We start from the raw sequence: 20,846 nt of genomic DNA on the forward strand, positions 1-20,846 counted from the left end.
AGTCTGTTTCTGTTTTATTATTTGTTCATTTGTTTTATTTTTTAGATTCCACATATAAGTGATAACATACAGTATTTGTCTTTCTCTGTCTGACTTATTTCACTAAGCGTAATACCCTCCAGCTCAATCCATGCTGTTGCAAATGGCAAAATTTCATTCTTTTCTATGGCTAATATTTCATTGTATATATATATATACCACTTCTTCTTTATACATTCATCTATTGATGGGCACTTAGGTTGCTTCCGTATCTTGGCTATTGTAAATAATGCTGCTATGAACATTAGGGTGCATATATTTTTTTCAAATTAGTATTTTGTTTTCTTTGGATATATACCCAGGAGTGGAATTGCTGGATCATATGGCAGTTCTATTTTTCTGTTTTTAAGGAACTTCCATACTGTTTTCCATAGTGGCTGTACCAGTTTACATTCACACCAACAGTGCGCGAGGGTTCCCTTTTCAACACATCCTCATCAACACTTAACATTTTTTGTCATTTTGACAATAGACATACTGACAGTTGTGAGGTGATATCTCATTTGTTTGATTTGCATTTCCCTGATAATTAGTGATGTTGAGCATCTTTTCATGTGTCTGTGGGCCAACTGTATGTCTTCTTTAGAAAAATGCCTATTCAGGTTTTCTGCCCATTTTTTAATCATGTTATTTGTTTGTTTTAATATTGAGTTATATTAGTTCTTTGTATGTTTTGGATATTAACCCCTTATCAGACATATCTTTTGCAAATATCTTCTCCCATTCAGTAGGTAGGTTGCCTTTTCATTTGGTTGATGGTTTCCTTTGCTGTGCAAAATGTTTTAAGTTTTATTATGTCCCATTTGTTTATTTTTGCTTTTGTTTCCTTTGCCCAAGGAGACGGATCCAAAACAAAACAAAACAAAACAAAACTCTAAGACCTATGTCAAAGAGTGTACTGCCTGTTTTCTTCTAGGAGTTTTATGGTTTCTGATCTTACATTTATATCTTTAATTCATTTTGAGTTTATTTTTGTATGTGGTATGAGAAAATGTTCTAATTTCATTATTTTACCTGTAGCTTTCTAGTTTTCCCAATACTACTTGTTGAAGAGACTGACTTTTCCCCATTGTATATTCTTTTCTCCTTGGTCATAGATTCATTGACCATATGTGCATGGGTTTATTTCTGAGCTCTCTATTTGGTTCCATTGATCTATGTGTCTGTTTTTGTGCCAGTACCATACTGTTTTGATTACTGTAGCTTTGCAGCATACTCCAAAGTCAAGGATCATGGTACCTCCACCTTTGTTCTTTTTTCTGAACATTGCTTTGGCTATTCGGGGTCTTTTGTGATTCCATACAAATTTTAGGATTATTTGTTCCAGTTCTGTGGAAAATGTCATGAGTATTTTGACAGGGATTACATTAAATCTGTAGATTTCTTTGAGTAGTATGGACATTTTAACAATATTAATTCTTCCAATCCATGAACACAGGATATCTTTCCATTATTTGTATCATCTTCAGTGTCCTTCAACAATGTCTTATAGTTTGCAGAGTATTGGTCTTTCACCTCCTTGGTTAAATTTATTCCTAGGTATTTTATTCTTTTTGATGCAATTGCAAATGGATTGTTTTCTTAATTTTTCTTCCTGATAGTTCATTATCAGTGTATAGAAAAGCAACAGATTACTGTATATTAATCTTATATCCTGCAATTTTACTGAATCATTTATTAGTTCTAATAGCTTTTTTGATGGATACTTTAGGATTTTCTGTATATAATATCATGTCATCTGCAAATAGTGACAATTTTACTTTTTCCTTTCCAATTTGGATTCCTTTTATTTATTTATTTTTTATCATCTGATTGCTGTGGCTAGGACTTCCCATACCATGTTAAATAGAAATGGCAAGAATGAGCATCCTAGTCTTGTTCCTGATCTTAGAAGAAAAGTTTTCAGCTTTTCACCATTAACTATAATGTTAGCTTGGGTTTGTCATAAATGGCCCTTACTATGTTAAGGTATGTTCTGTCTATAACAACTTTGATGAGAACTTTTATTATGAATTAATGTAGAATATTGTCAAATGCTCTTTCTGAATTTGTTGAGATGATCGTGTCATTTTCGTCCTTTATGTTGTTGATGTATATCACAATTTCACATAGATTAATTTACAGATATTGGACCATCCTTGCATCCCTGGGTTAAATCCCATGATCATGATGTGTGATCCTTTTTATGTATTGTTGAATTCACTTTGCTAATACTTTGTTGAGGACATTTGCATCTATATTCATCAGAGATATTGGTGTGTAATTCTCTTTTTTTGTAGTATCTTTGTTTGGTTTTGGTATCAGCGTAATAGTGGCCTTATAAAATTAGTTTGGGAGTTTTCCCTCCTCCTCAATCTTTTGGAATAGTTTGAGAAGGACAGCTATTAACTCTTCTTTATATGTTTGGTAGAATTGCCTTGTGAACCTGCTGATTATGGACTTTTGTTTGCTGGAAGTTTTTTGATTACTTATTCAATTTCAATACTAGTAATAGGTCTGTTCAGGTTATCTATTTCTTCCTGATTCAGTCTTGTATGCTCCTGGGAATTTATTCATTTCTTCTAGGTTGTCCCAATTTGTTGGCATATAACTGTTCGTAGTATTCTCTTTCTCTTGTTTGTATTTCTGTGATATCAGTTGTAACTTCTCTTCATTTCTAATATTGAGTCCTCTTTTTTTTTTTTTTAATGAGCCTGGCTAAAGGCTTATCAATTTTGTTTGCCTTTCAAAAAATAACTCTTGTGTTCATCAATCTTTTCTATTTTGTTTTCTATTTTGTTTATTTCCACTCTGAGCTTTATTTATTTCCTTTTTTTCTGCTGACTTTGGGTTTTGTTTGTTCTTTTTCTAATTCTTTTAAATGGTAGGTTGTGTTGTTCATTTGAGATTTGTCTTATTTCTTGAGGTGGGCCTGTATCACTCTAAACTTTCCTCTTGGAACTGCTTTTGCTGCATCCCCTAGATTTTGGAAAGTTGTGTTTTTAATTTTCATTTGTCTTAGGTATTTTCTGATTTCCTCTTTGATTCCTTTGTTGAATCCTTGGTTTTTTAGTAGCATGTTGTTTAGTCTCCAATGTTTGTGTTTTTTCCATTTTTCTTCCTGTTACTTATTTCTAATTTCGTACTGTTGTGGTCAGAAAAGATGCTTGATATAATTTCTATCTTCCTTAATTTATTGAGACTTGTTTTGTGTCATAGTATGAGATCTATCCTGGAGAACATTCCATGTGCACTTGAAAAGAATGTGTATTCTTCTGTTTTGGGATGGAATGTCCTATAGATATCTGTTAAGTCCAGCTGGTCTTCTGTGTCATTTAAGGCCAGTGTTTCCTTATTGATTTTCTGTCTGGATGATCTGTCCATTGATATAAGTGGGGTGTTAAAGTCCCCTAGTATTTTTGTTTTACAGTCAATTTTTCCCTTTATACCTGTTAATATTTGCTTTATATATTTAGGTGCTTCTATATTAGGTGCATATATGTTTACAAATGTTATATTCTCTTCTTGTGCTGATCTATATCATTATATAATGCCCCTTTTTGTCTTTTATTGTAGACTTTGGGTTTGTTTTTGTGTTTTGTTTTGTTTTTTGGCCACACTGTGTGGCATGTGAGATCTTATTTCCCCAACCAGGGATTGAACCCACACCCCCTGCAGTGGAAGCATGGAGTCATAACCACTGGACCACCAGAGAAGTCCCTGTAGACTTTGTTTTAAAGTCTACTTTGTCTGTTACGAGTATTCCTACCCCCACTTTCTTATGGTTTCCATTTGTATGAAATATCTTTTTTCATCCCCTCCCTTTCAGTCTGTGTGTGTTTTTATCTCTGAAGTGAGTCTCTTTTAGGCAGCATATATGGGTCTTGTGTTTAATCCAGTTAGCCACCCTATGTGTTTTGATTGGGGCATTTAGTCCATTGACATTTAAAGTGATTATTGATAGGTATGTACTTATTGCCATTTTGTTACTTGTTTTCCAGACGTTTTTGTAGTTCTTCTCTGTTCTTCTCTTAGTCTCTTCCCTTTGTGGTTTGATGATTTTCTTTAGTGTTATGTTTGTGTTTCTTTCTCTCTAATTTTTGTGTATCTATTGTAGGTTTTTTGATTTGTGGTTACCATGGAGTTTATATATATTGACCTGTATCTACTTGTTTTAAGCTGATAGTCATTTAAGTTCAAACACATTCTAAAAGATCTACAATTTTTACTCCCTCCCCCTCCCCAGTTTGTTTTTTTGATGTCATATTTTACATTTCCATGCCTATCCCTTAGCTATTTATTGCAGTTTTAGTTGATTTTACAATTTTTATCTTTTATCATTCATACTAGCTTATTTAAGTAGTTGGTCCACTGCCTTTACTATCTATTTGCCTTTACCAGTGGGATTTTTCCCTTCCTAGGTTTTCTTATTTCTGGTTGTAGCCTTTTCTTTTTTACCTAAAGAAGACCCTTTAACATTTCTTGTAAGGTCTGTTTAGTATTGATGAACTCTTAGTTTTTGCTTGTCTGGGAAGCTCTTTATCTCTCTAATTCTGAATGATAAACTTTCTGGGTAGTGTATCCTAGGTTTTAGGTTTTTTATTTTCAGCACTTTAAATATATCATGCCACTCCTTTCTGGACTGCAAAGTTTCTGCTGAAAAATCAGCTGGTAAACTTATGGGTGTTCCCTTGTATGTGACTCTTTGTTTTTCTCTTGCTGCCTTTAAAATTCTCTCTTTAACTTTTGCCATTTTAATTATGATATATCTTATTGTGGGTCTCTTTGGGTTCATATTGTATGGGGTTCTCTGTGCTTTTTATACTTGGATATCTGTTTCCTTCTTCAGGTTAGAGAAGTTTTCCACCATAATTTCATCAAATACATTTTCTACCCCTTTCTCTCTCTCTCTTCTCCTTCTGTGACCCCTATACTGCAAATGTTAGTACACTTGATGTTGTCCTAGAGGTCCCTTAAACTATTCTCATTTTTAAAATTTTGTTTTTCTTTCTGCTGTTCTGATTGGGCAATTTCCACTGTTCTGTCTTTCAGACCACTTATGCATTCTGTATCACATAATCTTGCTGTTAATTCCTTCTAGTATATTTTTCACTTTAGTTATTGTATTCTTCAGCTCTGACTGGCTCTTTTTTATATTCTCTACTTCTTTGTTGAAGTTCTCATTGTGTTCGTCTATTTTTTTTTCTGAAGTTCAGTTAGCGTTCTTATTACTATTGCTTTGAACTCTTTACCAGGTAATTATTTATCTCTGTTTCTTTAGGGTTTTTCAGGGGTTTTATCTTGTTCTTTCATTTGAAACATATTCCTCTGTCTTCTCATTCTGTTTAATTTTCTCTGTTTTTTTTTTTCTATGAGATTAGGTGAACCATTTACCTATCCTGGTCTTGAAGGCATGTTGCTATGTGGAAGTGTCCCTATGTAGTATGCATGTGCCCAGTGGCTCTGCTAGGAGAGCTGGGTCTGAAGTGAGCACAGGCCAGATCTTCCCCCAGGGTGCATTGGCAGCTGTCACTGTGGTGCCAGGTAGGGCTGGATTCGGAGGGGCTGGAACTAGAACCAGGTGCGAGCCAGGGCTCTTCCTAGGCTCCATGGAAGTCAGCGCCCTATCAGGGGTTGGGCCAGGGCCCCATGGGCTGGAGCAAGAGCCCCGAGGGAGTTCAGCTTCTCCCTCATGTGATGGCAGTCTCCAACTTAGTTGGGGGCATGGCTGTGGCCTGAAGGATTTGGGCTGCACTTCTGAGCTGGTTCCACTTTTTCCCTGGTATGCACGCCTTGGTTAGAAGCTGGGTCAGGGCTGGAGGGCTTGAGTCACACTGCTGAGCTGGTTCCACTCCTCCCCAAGTGTGTGTTCTCACGGCCATGCTGGCGACGGTAGTGTCCACTGTGGAACTTGTTCTGCTCCTGCCCGAGTGCTCAGGGTCCTTCTACTCTGCCATCTTGATCCCACCTCTGGTAAAAAGCTTTTATTGCAGGATTATTTGTTGTGATACTAAGTTGTAAGCAACCTAGTTTTCATCACTATTGGACTAGATCAGTAAAATGTGGTATGTGCACACGATTAAATATTACATATCAGTCAGAAAGGAATAAATCATATCTACATATAGCTATATGGATAGGTCTCAAAAACAATGTAGTGAAAAAAGTAAGACTTAAAATGAGATTTATAGCTTCACATCATTTGTGTAGTTTTTTAAAACACCTGCAAAAAGTACTATTTTTTCACACATAGGTACAGGTTAGAAGGCATACATTAAATTCACAAGTGTGGGCACTCTCTAATTAAATGCAAATAAATATGTCCTGATATCTTAAAACAAAACCAAAAACAAAATAAAGAACCTTCCTCATTACCATATCCCCCTTCAACTGCGACTGAATTTCTCTGCTCCCTATTCACAAAATCAGATAACTTGTTTTTACAGTTTCAACCTCATCCCCCACCCCCACCAAGTTCTATTCCCCTTGTGTTCTTTTGTACCCTGGACACACAGAACTGAGTTGATTAGACTCCTTAGTACAGAACATACTATACTTGATCTGTACAAGCAAGACCCCTCCCTAAACAATACATCTATAAAATAGTCAAACACTGAAAAATACGGAGAATAATATAACAAATGTGTGTGGGTCCATCACCTGTATTTTACAAGTTTTAACATTTTGTCATAGTTACTCTGTAGATTTATTTTTAAATATGTAGTTAAAACCTTCATTTTTACTCTTCCCCATACAAAGATAACCACTGATGACACCAGGCCCAACCGCAAGAATGAGGTCCTCAGGCAAGAAGTGATGAGATTCAGAACAGAAGTGGGGGGAGGGGGGGTGGCCTTATTACCACCCCCAGTGATGATAACCAGTAGTTATGTGTGCCTGGCACTGTTCTCCTCTTTACATATATTAAGTAACTTAATTCCCAGAACAATCCTATGCTGTAATAACCATTTTATAGATTAGGAAACTGAAATACCTAAAGTCAGTTAGTTAGGAGGAAGCAGAGCCAGGCTTTGAAGTTAGGCAGTCTGGCTTTAGAGTTCTTGCACTCCACCTCTATGTTACCCTGTCTTAGGAGTGTATTAAAAGAGCAGTGAGCTTTTGTTTTTCCTTTTCATCAATTATCTGTACCATTTTAAATATATATGTAGCCTTCACCTTTTCATTAAAAAAATTCTCCTGGATCTGGATTTCTGGGTGCCAGTTCTCCTGCCTGCTTGTTCCTCCATTCTGCTGCTTGAACCTGGAATCATTTTCTTTCATATTGCACTTTGAATCAGATTTTTTTTTTTTAAATTTTTTGGTGTTTTCTTTATCCAGAAAGTTTTAAGCTTGAAATATCTTTCCACTATAAAGATTTTGTTTATTGTTTTCTCAAACAGTATACTAACTTAATATACCCTCCAAGTGACTGTAAAGTTTTATATCCTGCTATAAAATAGCTAACTATGAATACCTTTTGTATTTGTAGACCCTAGAAACCTTTTGGAATAACAGGATTCTCTTAAATGACTAATTACCCCAAATCTGATGCCTATGTAATGCTATCCAGCAAGCAGCTGGCTTCATATGAAGAGAGGCTAAGAGCTCCTTTTTGTCTTCATTTCAAATCATTTGCTTCTTATTTAATATCTGCAAAGAACGCAGTCACATTATAGTAGAATTTGCTGTTGTAAATTTTGGATTGTTTCCATGGGTTCCGCCTTACATCTGCACGGTGTTTAAAGCCAATGCTTCCTTTCTTTTTGTAGGCATTCAGGGCCTTTTGCCTCATAATCCAATGTCATGCTGAATGACAGAAAATTGAAGTTGAATTTATTTAACTATAGAGAAGGACTACACAGAACAATACACTTATTTAAGAACTCCTTGCATCAGGAACTGAAGGAGCTGTCTTATGCAGGTGGCTTAATCTCTCTGCTGCTTAGCCTAACTATATGCCTTTATTTATTAAGGACAGGAACTGGGCACTCTGCTTCCAGAAACAAAAGGACCCCACTGGTCTATCAGAACCAATAATAAACCAATAACATGCTTACACCTCATTCAGAACAGTAAAGATATGTCCTATGTATTTTAAAAATAATTCTTAGTACTTCTTTATTACAGAAAATATATTCAAAGGTAAAAAAAAAAAAAAGCTATGAAAATATATTAACCAGCTTCTAACTATACACTGGTGGGCTGTTTACATTATGGATTATTCATAATGAATCTATTTTTCTCGATTCTACGTGGTATCTTCTCTCCTTAAGTAAAATGATTTATTTGTTGACATTACTTATATTTCCACACAACAACCTCCAGAGGTTTCTGTGTTTTAAAGTAAAACATTGATTTGCTTTCCCTGTTTTTACTTAGAGATGCTGTAAATACATAGTGAATAATCTGAAGGAACTGGCTTCCCTACTCATTGGGTACTGTGATTTAAAGACTAAGGATCTATGTTTATCTTGAAATAGGGAGAAAGGGAGATTTAGGTGGGTATGTAGAGAGAATAATACTGGAAAGTATAATAGCTTTTCCTTTCTTGAGTTGGGTCATGATTGTGTAGTTTATTTTCCTTTAAATCTAGTAAATTCTGGAACTTTGATGCACAAGTATATTCAAATGTGATCCTAAGAATACTTCACAATGCTGTAAAAATGGGTTTTGAATTAGCTACCGTTTTTACTGTCTACTATTCTACCAGTTATTAGGTAATTGAGAATTAATAGCATAAAATTCTCATATCAGGTACCAATTCTTTGGAGTTTATTTTTAAGATAATCAGTTCTTCCTCTTAACAATAGCTGCATTTAGAAGTAATAACATAGAATTTATCATGTGGGCTCAGATCCATGCTTCATCTAGTTTAGGATTATATCCTGACAAAAGCACCAAGGGACATTTAACAGAAAGGCATAATTGTTCTCTCTGATGTCAGTGTTATTAAGTCAGTCACAAGGATACCATATTTGTCTTAATATCTTTCGTTAATTATATTAATTTTTAAACTTTCTAAAATCTAAACCACCTCTTGGAATTAGACATTAGACTAATTCACTACATATTTTATGCAGTAGTAAATAATACTTTTCATTTGTCTTAACTATACCTCTTTAAATATTCTAGGATATACTAAACAAATATATGGCCACACTAACCACATTTTCATATCTCCTTGTAGCTTTTATATTTTCGACAGTCAGTGTAAGAGAGTTAGAAAGATAAAGTTTTGGGGATGAAGCCAACCTCAGTTTGAATCACGGGATCACTTCTAACTAGCTCTGTGACCTTTGATAAGTTAGTTAATTACTCTGATTCTTAGAGCCTTCTAGTAAAAATAAAATGTGTATCTGTTTTTCATGATAGTTGTGACTATGAATTAAATGAAATAGGAGAAAGCACCCTGCACAGTGCCTGGAATAGTATACCATCAACAAACCTCAACTTCCTTCCCTCCTTATTTTTCAGAGGATGGGCAGGAATGTTTTAGCTGTGCCTGTGTGAATAGAACCCTCTGCAAGCCCACATGTACTTAATAACAAAGCAACACATTATGCAACATTCATTAGAGATTGCCTTGTTTCAAATGGTTACCCTCAAAACTAAATTCTCTATGTGTACGTTATTTTATCTGTTCTCTCATATAATGATATCACTTGATAAGTGAAAAAGATGTACCATACAAATATTATCTATCAAGTAAGTCCATATTGAATTATTTATTTATTCAAGGAGCCATTCTCTCAAATAAATCCCCTTACCCGAGTTTAAAATCTTGTCAGTTTGACTGCTGGCTAATTCATTTATTCACTGTAAGATACTAGGCAAGAGAATCAAAGAAAATCTCATTTCTCATCATCTGAAAAATGGGGCTGTTTGCACTTATGTAGCAATTTGAGGGATAACATTAATATATGTGAACATGCTGAATAAACATAAAGATTTATACCAATATCTAGTAAATTCTAATTAAAACATTTGTTTAGAGTGAATTTATTTTCTGATTTAAGGAACTGGCTCATTTTCACGAAACAAAGTTAAGAAGGTAGACTGAAGATACGTATAGACATTTTATATATTTGTATGGATGCATAAAGTTTTTAAAGTTTAACTCCCAAATTCATTCTACGAAGCCACCATCACCCTGATAACAAAACCAGAAAAAGATATCACAAAGAAAGAAAATTATAGACCAATATCACTGATGTTTAGTAAGGTTGCAAGGTACAAAATTAATGCACAGAAATCTCTGGCATTCCTATACACCAACAACAAAAAATCAGAAAGAGAAATTAAGGAAACACTCCCATTTACCACTGTAACAAAAAGAACAAAATACCTAGGAATAAGCCTACCTAAGGAGGCAAAAGACCTGTACTCAGAAAACTATAAGACACTGATGAAAGAAATTAAAGATGACATAAACAGATGGAGAAATATACCATGTTCTTGTATTGGAAGAATCAACATTGTGAAAATGACTATAGTACCCAAAGCAAGCTACAGATTCAGTGCAATCCCTGTCAAACTACCAATGGCATTCTTCACAGAATTAGAACAAAAAATCTTACAATTCATATGGAAACACAAAAGACCCTGAATAGCCAAAGCAATCTTGAGAAAGAAAAACGAAGTTGGAGGAATCAGGCTCCCCGACTTCAAACTGTACCACAAAGCTACAGTAATCAAGAGAGTATGGTACTGGCACAAAAACAAAAATATAAATCAATGGTACAAGATAGAGTGCCCAGAGATAAACGCATGAACATATGGTCACCTAATTTATGACAAAGGAGGCAAGAACATACACTGGAGAAAAGACAGCCTCTTCAATAAGTGATGCTGGGAAAACTGGACAGCTACATGTAAAAGAATGAAATTAGAACACTACCTAACACCATACCCAAAAATAAACTCAAAATGGATTAAAGACTTAAGTGTAAGACAATACACTATAAAACTCTTAGAGGAAAACATAGGAAAAACACTCTTTGACATAAACCACAGCAAGATCTTTTTTGACCCACCTCCTAGAGTAATAAAAATAAAAACAAAAATTAAAAAATGGGACCTAATTAAACTTAAAAGCTTTTGCACAGCAAAGGAAACCATAAACAAGACAAAAAGACAACCCTCAGAGTGGGAGAAAATATTTGCAGATGAAACAACAGACAAAGGATTAATCTCCAAAATATACAAATAACTCATGGAGCTCAATATCAAAAAACAAACAATCCAGTTAAAAAATGGGTGGAAGACTTAAATAGACATTTCACCAATGAAGACATACAGATGGCCAAGAGGCACATGAAAAGATGCTCAACATCACTAATTATTAGAGAAATGCAAATCAAAACTACAATGAGGTATCACCTCATACCAGTCAGAATGGCCATTATCAAAAAATCTAGAAACAATAAATGCTGGAAAGGGTGTGGTGAAAAGGGAACCCTCCTGCACTGTTGGTGGGAATGTAAATTGATACAACCACTATGGAGGTTCCTTAAAAAACTAAATATAGAACTGCCATATGACCCAGCAATCCCACTACTGGGCATATACCCTGAGAAAACCATAATTCAAAAAGAGGCATGTACCACAATGTTCATTGCAGCACTATTTACAATAGCCAGGACATGGAACCAACCTAAATGTCCATCGACAGATGAATGGATAAAGAAGATGTGGCATGTATATACAATGGAATATTACTCAGCCAAAAAAAGAAACGAAATTGAGTTATTTGTAGTGAGGTGGGTGGACCTAGAGTCTGTCATACAGAGTGAAGTAAGTCAGAAAGAGAAAAACAAATACCATATGCTAACGCATATATATGGAATCTAAAAAAAAAAAAAAAAAAAGAGTGGTATTGATGAACCTAGTTGCAGGGCAGCAATAAAGAGGTAGACACAGAAAATGGACTTGAGGACATGGGGTGGGAGGGCGAAGCTGGGGCGAAGTGAGAGTAGCATCGACATATATACACTACCAAATGTAAAAGTTGGCTGGTGGGAAGCAGCAGCATAGCACAGGGAGATCAGCTCGGTGCTTTGCGATGACCTAGAGGGGTGGGATAGGGAGGATGGGAGGGAGGCTCAAGAAGGAGGGGATATGAGGACATGTATATGCATATGGCTGATTCACTTTGTTGTGCAACATCAACTAACACAGTATTGTGAAGCAATTATACTCCAATAAAGATCTATCAAAAAATTTTTTTAAAAGATTTTAAAGTTTACTATTAAAAATATGTTATTAAAACACCTGAACAGATGTAACATGGAAATTTAATAAATTCCAATGTTTAAAATTATTTTCTTCATAGAAGTCAGTTAATCCACCTGTGTAAATATGTTTTCCACCTTTTCCCAAAAAGAGTACCAACAAGGGCTGTTATTGGGGCTGGGGTTCAGATCTTAGTTCACATACACAGGCTAATGGTGGGTCTCAGATCATTCAAGCCATATGTTCTTTCTGCTTTAGTTTCAGTTCTGCATCCACACGTGTGAGATGTGGCTGCCTGAATAATCTTTCTCAAACACTACTTGAATTCCTCAGTTCAAGACTCTGTGGAAGCCAATTGCCTGCTTGTATTTTCCTGGCTTGAAAGTCATTAAAATGCCTATTAGACACTACCCAGAGTTAACAGATTCTTTACTGGAAGCCTTGCACATGGTTTATCTATTTCAGTTCTACTGGGAGGCCTTAGCAATACTTCTAAGTTCCAGGCCACAAGAGCTAGCTCAGGCAGTCAAGTGTTTCAGAAGTGAGCCATATGATAAAAAATTCATATGTGTGCCAGCTACATAAATTTCCTTTGAAAACATCAGTAAAATTTAGCCTATTAGCTGTTTGAAAATTAGCATGATGTTGGGGGCAGAAAGAGGCCAATAAATTGAGTCTGTCAAAACCTATTAATTCTGTGGGATTTCAGAGTAGAGACGAGCTACATATGGTCATCCAAGCAAAGTGGAATAAACAGCTGCATTATTCTTCAGGAGGTGAGTGGCAATGCTAAAAGAATGTGGTTTACTCTATGAAAATATCTGGACACTTAAGATGTACTAATCAGAAGAACACATTATGTCATTCCAGATTTACAGTGTCAAGTTGAAGCACTTGGGCTAAAACTTCAGAAGGCAGTGACTGAGATGGACAACTACAAAGAAAAGCTCATGTAAGATGGTAAACATTAAACAACCTGTAAGAATTTAGAAAGACCCTCATGTGTTCTCTGTGACTCTGGGCAGTAATTTGGATGTGTTGGTATGGTCTACTGCAATTTTTCTCAGCTACTTTTCTGGCCTATATTGAAGGACCTGTAAATATTTTTAAATATATGAAATGTTTTTTTATCTCAGTAAGAAACTTACCTATCCAGGTATTAAAGCTTTCCCTGATTATTCAAATGTAGTAACTTAATATTCTCTGAACTTTTTGTCTTATTATCTCTTTATTATCTGTCCGGAAGAAACAGCATTGAAGATGTTTCATAAGATTATTGGGATTGACATATATACACTAATATGTATAAAATAGATAACTAATAAGAACCTGCTGTATAATAAATAAATAAATAATCAATTTTAGGTTCAAAAAGACAGTTGAGTATCTTTGAAGATCTGGAGTGCTTATGCCTTATATAAGTAAGAAAGAAAATATTGGAAAACAAATGATAAGAAAATGCCCTTGTAAAATATCCAGAGTACTATTTCTTTTATTTATTTATATATTTATTGTCTTGTTTATGGTTTCCTTTGCTGTGCAAAAGCTTTCTATTTTAATTTTTTTTTCTTTTAATTAATTAATTAATTATTTTATTTTTGGCTGCATTGGGTCTTTGTTTCTGTGCGAGGGCTTCTTCGACTTGCGGCGTGCGGGGGCCACTCTTCATCGCGGTGCACGGGCCTCTCAGTGTTGCGGCCTCTCTTGCTGCGGAGCACAAGCTCCAGACGCGCAGGCTCAGCAGTTGTGGCTCACGGGCCCAGTTGCTCCGCGGCATGTGGGATCCTCCCAGACCAGGGCCCAAACCCGTGTCCCCTGCACTGGCAGGCAGACCCTCAACCACTGTGCCACCAGGGAAGCCCCTGTGCAAAAGCTTTTAAGTTTCATTAGGTCCCATTTGTTTATTTTTGTTTTTATTTCCATTACTCTAGGAGGTGAATCAAAAAAGATCTTGCTGTGATTTATGTCAAAGAGTGTTCTTCCTATGTTTTCCTCTAAGAGTTTTATAGTGTCTGGTCTTACATTTAGGTCTCTAATCCATTTTGAGTTTATTTTTGTGTATGGTGTTAGGGAGTGTTCTAATTTCATTCTTTCACATGTAGCTGTCCAGTTTCCCCAGCACCACTTATTGAAGAGACTGTCTTTTCTGCATTGTATATCCTTGCCTCCTTTGTCATAGATTAGTTGACCACAGGTGCGTGGGTTTATCTCTGGGCTTTCTATCTTGTTCCATTGGTCTCTGTTTCTGTTTTTGTGCCAGTACCATATTGTCTTGATTACTGTAGCTTTGTAGTATAGTCTGAAGTCAGGGAGTCTGATTCCTCCAGCTCCATTTTATTCCCTCAAGACTGCTTTGGCTATTCAGGGTCTTTTGTGTCTCCATACAAATTTTAAGATTTTTTGGTTCTAGTTCTGTAAAAAATGCCATTGGTAATTTGATAGGGATTGCATTGAATCTGTAGATTGCTTTGGGTAGTACAGTCATTTTCACAATATTGATTCTTCCAATCCAAGAACATGGTATATCTCTCCATCTGTTGGTATCATCTTTAATTTCTTTCATCAGTGTCTTATAGTTTTCTGCATACAGGTCTTTGGTCTCCCTAGGTAGGTTTATTCCTAGGTATTTTCTTCTTCTTGTTGCAATGGTAAATGGGAGTGTTTCCTTAATTTCTCTTTCAGATTTTTCATAATTAGTGTATAGGAATGCCAGAGATTTCTGAGCATTAATTTTGAATCCTGCAACTTTACCAAATTCATTGATTAGCTCTAGTAGTTTTCTGGTGGCATCTTTAGGATTCTCTATGTATAGTATCACGTCATCTGAAAACAGTGACAGTTTTACTTCTTTTCCAATTTGGATTCCTTTTATTTCTTTTTCTTCTCTGATTGCCAAGGCTAGGACTTTCAAAACTATGTTGAATAATAGTGGTGAGAGTGGACCTCCTTGTCTTGTTCCTGATCTTAGAGGAAATGCTTCCAGTTGTTCACCATTGAGAATGATGTTTGCTGTGGGTTTGTCGTATATGGCCTTTATGTTGAGGTAGGTTCCCTCTATGCCCACTTTCTGGAGAGTTTTTATCATAAGTGAGTGTTGAATTTTGTCAAAAGCTTTTTCTGCATCTATTGAGATGATCATGTGGTTTTTATTCTTCGATTTGTTAATATGGTGTATCACATTGATTGATTTGCGTATATTGAAGAATCCTTGCATCCCTGGGATAAATCCCACTTGATCATGGTGTATAATCCTTTTAATGTGTTGTTGGATTCTGTTTGCTAGTATTTTGTTGAGGATTTTTGCATCATATTCATCAGTGATATTGGTCTGTAATTTTCTCCTTTTGTAGTATCTTTGTCTGGTTTTGGTATCAGGGTGATGGTGGCCTCATAGAATGAGTTTGGGAGTGTTCCTTCCTCCACAATTTTTTGGAAAAGTTTGAGAAGGATGGGTGTTAGGTCTTCTCTAAATGTTTGATAGAATTCACCTGTGGAGCCATCTGGTCCTGGACTTTTGTTTGTTGGAAGATTTTTAATCACAGTTTCAATTTCATTCCTTGTGATTGGTCTGTTCACATTTTCTATTTCTTCCTGGTTCAGTCTTGGAAGATTATACCTTTCAAAGAATTTGTCCATTTCTTCCAGGTTGTCCATTTTATTGACATAGAGTTGTTTGTAGTAGTCTCTTAGGATGGTTTGTATTTCTGCGGTGTCTGTTGTAACTTCTCCTTTTTCATTTCTAATTTTATTGATATGAGTCCTCTCCCTGTTCTTCTTGATGAGTCTGGCCAATGGTTTATCAATTTTGTTTATCTTCTCAAAGAACCAGCTTTTAGTTTTATTGATCTTTGCCATTGTTTTCTTTGTTTCTATTTCATTTATTTCTGCTCTGATCTTTATGATTTCTTTCCTTGTGCTAACTTTGGGTTTTGTTTGTTCTTCTTTTTCTAGTTCCTTTAGGTGTAAGGTTAGATTGTTTATTTGAGATTTTTCTTGTTTCTTGAGTTAGGCTTGTATAGCTATAAACTTCCCTCTTAGAACTGCTTTTGCTGCATGCCATAGGTTTTGGATCGTCGTGTTTTTGTTGCCATTTGTCTCTAGGTATTTTTTGATTTCCCCTTTGATTTCTTCAGTGATCTCTTGGTTATTTAGTAATGTATTGTTTAGCCTCCATTTGTTAGTGTTTTTTATGTTCTCTTCCCTATAATTCATTTCTAATCTCATAGCGTTGTGGTCAGAAAAGATGCTTGATATGATTTCAAATTTCTTAAATTTACTGAGGCTTGATTTGTGACCTAAGATATGATCTATCCTGGAGAATGTTCCTTGCGCACTTGAGAAGAACATGTAATCTGCTGTTTTTGGATGGACTGTCCTATAAATATCAATTAAATCTATCTGGTCTATTGTGTCATTTAAAGCTTCTGTTTCCTTATTTATTTTCATTTTGGATGATCTGTCCATTGGTGTAAGTGAGGTGTTAAAGTCCCCCACTATTATTGTGTTACTGTTGACTTCCTCTTTTATAGCTGTTAGCAGTTGCCTTATGTATTGAGGTGCTCCTATGTTGGGTGCATATATATTTATAATTGTTACATCTTCTTCTTGGATTGATCCCTTGATCATTATGTAGTGTCCTTCCTTGTCTCTTGTAACATTCTTTATTTTAAAGTCTGTTTTATCTGATATGAGTATTGCTACTCCAGGTTTCTTTTGATTTCCATTTGCATGGAATATCTTTTTCCATCCCCTCACTTTCAGTCCATGTGTCCCTAGGTCTGAAGTGGGTCTCTTGTAGACAGCATATATATGGGTCTTGTTTTTGTATCCATTCAGCAAGCCCGTGTCTTTTGGTTGGAGCATTTAATCTATTCACGTTTAAAGTAATTATCGATATGTATGTTCCTATGACCATTTTCTTAATCGTTTTGGGTTTGTTTTTGTAGGTCCTTTTCTTCTCTTGTGTTTCCCACTTAGAGAAGTTCCTTTAGCATTTGTTGTAGAGCTGGTTTGGTGGTGCTGAATTCTCTTAGCTTTTGCTTGTCTATAAAGTTTTTGATTTCTCCATCGAATCTGAATGAGATCCTTGCCGGGTAGAGTAACCTTGGTTGTAGGTTCTTCCCTTTCATCACTTTAAGTATATCATGCCACTCCCTTCTGGCTTGTAGCATTTCTGCTGAGAAGTCAGCTGTTAACCTTATGGGAGTTCCCTTGTATGTTATTTGTCATTTCTCCCTTGCTGCTTTCAATAATTTTTCTTTGTCCTTAATTTTTGCCAATTTGATTACTATGTGTCTCGGCGTGTTTCTCCTTGGGTTTATCCTGTATGGGACTCGCTGCGCTTCCTAGAGTTGGGTGGCTATTTTCTTTCCCATGTTAGGGAAGTTTTTGACTATAATCTCTTCAAATATTTTCTCTTCTCCTTTCTCTCTCTCTTCTCCTTCTGGGACCCCTATAATGCGAATGTTGTTGCGTTTAATGTTGTCCCAGAGGCCTCTTAGGCTGTCTTCATTTCTTTTCATTCTTTTTTCTTTATTCTGTTCCGCAGCAGTGAATTCCACCATTCTGTCTTCCAGGTCACTTATCCGTTCTTCTGCCTCAGTTATTCTGCTATTGATTCCTTCTAGTGTAGTTTTCATTTCAGTTATTGTATTGTTCATCTCTGTTTGTTTGTTCTTTAATTCTTCTAGGTCTTTGTTAAACGTTTCTTGCATCTTCTCGATCTTTGCCTCCATTCTTTTTCTGAGGTCCTGGATCATGTTCACTATCATTATTCTGAATTCTTTTTCTGGAAGGTTGCCTATCTCCCTTCATTTAGTTGTTTTTCTGGGGTTTTATCTTGTTCCTTCATCTGGTACATAGCCCTCTGCCTTTTCATCTTGTCTGTCTTTCTGTGAATGTGGTTTTTGTTCCACAGGCTGCAGGATTGTAGTTCTTCTTGCTTCTGCTGTCTGCCCTCTCTATTTCTTTTAAAAATGATTTTATTTCAGAAATTTCAAAAATGATAGTATAAATATAGTACATCTATAATTATAACACCGAAATAGAATTTATATAATCTTTGAAAAGTAAATAAATTCTTTTACTTTGTGGTGTGTAATCTGGTAGCTTTGGTTTTCAGTTCCTATATTTTAGAAGGATGAACCTCATAAGAAATATAAATACTCAAAATTCTTAGCAACCAAATGTTGTGTTGACCATGGACTATTCCTAAGAACAATGTGTTCAACAAAATTCTTAACAACACAAGGAAGAACAAATTCCCAAAATACTCTATCAAATTAATGTATACTTTGATTATTTGTAGCAAAATAATTTATTTTCAAAATCCAAGAAAAAACAAATATTCATGCTTTATAACACTGTGGTCAACAGTTCAGTAAATAATAGTTCAACCGTCTGTGTATGTTAGTTGGGGTTGAAGGAATAAGTGGGCAAGAGGTCCTAGCATGACTCACTGCACCCAGCAAGAACTTTCTGATGAGAAGATACATGTAAAAAAGAAGTAAGATGGGAATTGCCAGAAAATCATTAATCCCCACCCTCTAGTTACATCAGGGAGGGCTTTGACCTCATGAATGTCTCATGCGGAGGGCCTGCCTCATCAGGCCACAGCCCATTTAATATTAATACATGCTTTGTGATATTTTTGTTAATTTTTAATATAATTTATAATATGAGTGCTGAGAAATAAGAGTCAGAGTAGATTGGAGTTGGAGGGAGAAAATACCACTCAGTAAAGTCCATCAAATGAATTACCTGGAGGAAATCACTGTAGAATTGTAGAAATACTGATGCTGTTGTTTCAGTTTATAATAAAACTGGTGCTTCCTACCTGTGTGAGAACTTCTTAAAATGAGAAAATGGGCAGAGCATCCACTTTTAGAAAACTTGATGAAAGATAGAGCCAGTTAAATGGTCTCAGCTGCTGGAGACCTTTCTCTGTGCTGCCTGTACCTAGCTCTTCCATCTCTACTCCGTCTACCCTCCTTCGCTACTAGGATGAAGTTGAGTAGGGCAGGCGTGTAGGATCAGAGCCTGGCACTGCTCAGCGTACTCAGAGCTCAGGAAGTCCCCAGTAGTATGTAAGTACTATTTTATTTATAGGTTAAAACCAAATTTGCAACTTGGCTATTGTTTTATGATAAATTCAGTTTGGAGTCAAGATAATTCACTCAAAATTTTTGACATGCAATTTCTTAATAAATTGGAGATTTGCTCTATATACCCAAACCTGTTTGAACTTCCAGAAATTGGAAGGTGGTGTGAAATCATATTTTTTTAAAAATTTTAATCCTCACTCTTTGTGGGGGCTGGGGTGAGGAATGAGTTTCACCCATCCAGCTTAGGATAATTGTTTTGTTTAAAGATTTTTAAATGTTTGGATATAAGTTTTGTGGGTTTTTACTTAAGGGGAAAAGGCAGTTTTTAAATGGATGAACTTCGGGTTCTTTTTTTCCTAAGATTTATAAGAAAATATTTTCCAAAGTTTATAAGAACTTGTTGTATATTTGAAAATAGAGATTTTATCACTTAGGATTCTTTGAGCTATAAGTAACAGAGGTAGAGTGGTTTCAGGTTTAGTCAATCCAGTGACTCAACAATATCACCAAGGATCTTGATGTTCTTTCTGTCTCTATTCTGCTGCCCTCAGCACTGGCTTCACCCCAAGGCTAAGTCCCCTATGATTATGACATGGCTGCAATTCCAGGTACCACATCCAAATGTAACCACCCCAGAGGCAGGAAGGGCCTGTTTTTCTGGTGTCTCCTTAGAAGTGAGATAAAAATTTCTCAAAAGCCACCAAACAGCCCTCTCCTTACATCTCTTGGCTAGAACCCTTTACGTACCCTCTCCTAAATGAATCATTGGCAAGGGGAACAGGACTACCACAGTTAGCTGAGGTCAGGCAGGATTTACCCTGAGGACAGATGATAATGGGGCTCTGATGGCCAGGAAGACAGCTATAGTACATGTCCAGAAGGTAACTAGTAATTTTTACTAGAGGTAGAGTGTTAGTGATGCTCTGAAAATTGATGACATTTTCTACAAATTTATTTGTGTCATAATATCTAGATTAATTTAGGGAAGACCCTCCTGAAGTAATGAAAAATATGGATGCTGTGAAATGCAACTTTATTACTTTTAAATATTTATGTAGAGAGAGAGAGAGAGAAAGGGAGAAAGAACTAGGAAATAACACTTTTATTTTATATATATGTATATAGGATAAGATAAGTAAATAAGACTAATAAGAAAGGCTGCTATAGAGGGTGAGAAATTTTTAGGAATTCCTGAAAGAGAATACATAGAAAGGATAATAAAAAGGGTCAACTCTGCAGAGGAATAAACTAGAGGAAAACCAATTGTGTGGTGGGCATGTGACGGGCAGGACTTTACTTGGAATCAGTTAACACAAAGAGAAGGGAGTGGGATAAGGCAAATCATCAGAACAGTGGTTCTCAAACTCCAATCTGCAGAAGAATCCTGGGTAGTTTACTGAAACTGTGTATTACAGTATGACCTCCCTCACAGACCCAATCCCAGGATCAGTTTCTGGGCTCCATTCCCACAGACATTCTGGCTTTAAATTTGGG

General features: G+C 35.8%; 1 protein-coding gene across 1 annotated transcript in view; it reads left to right on the plus strand.

The window, feature by feature from the left end:
* Positions 1-20,846, plus strand: part of LEKR1 (leucine, glutamate and lysine rich 1) — a 262,025-nt gene that overhangs the window by 165,877 nt on the left and 75,302 nt on the right. The window contains exon 10 of the mRNA XM_068546148.1: positions 13,120-13,201. Coding sequence (XP_068402249.1) covers positions 13,120-13,201 — 82 coding nt within the window. The remainder of the gene's footprint in view (positions 1-13,119; positions 13,202-20,846) is intronic.

Source organism: Eschrichtius robustus, chromosome 6, assembly GCF_028021215.1.
Source record: "Eschrichtius robustus isolate mEscRob2 chromosome 6, mEscRob2.pri, whole genome shotgun sequence".
Taxonomy (NCBI): Eukaryota; Metazoa; Chordata; class Mammalia; order Artiodactyla; family Eschrichtiidae; genus Eschrichtius; species Eschrichtius robustus.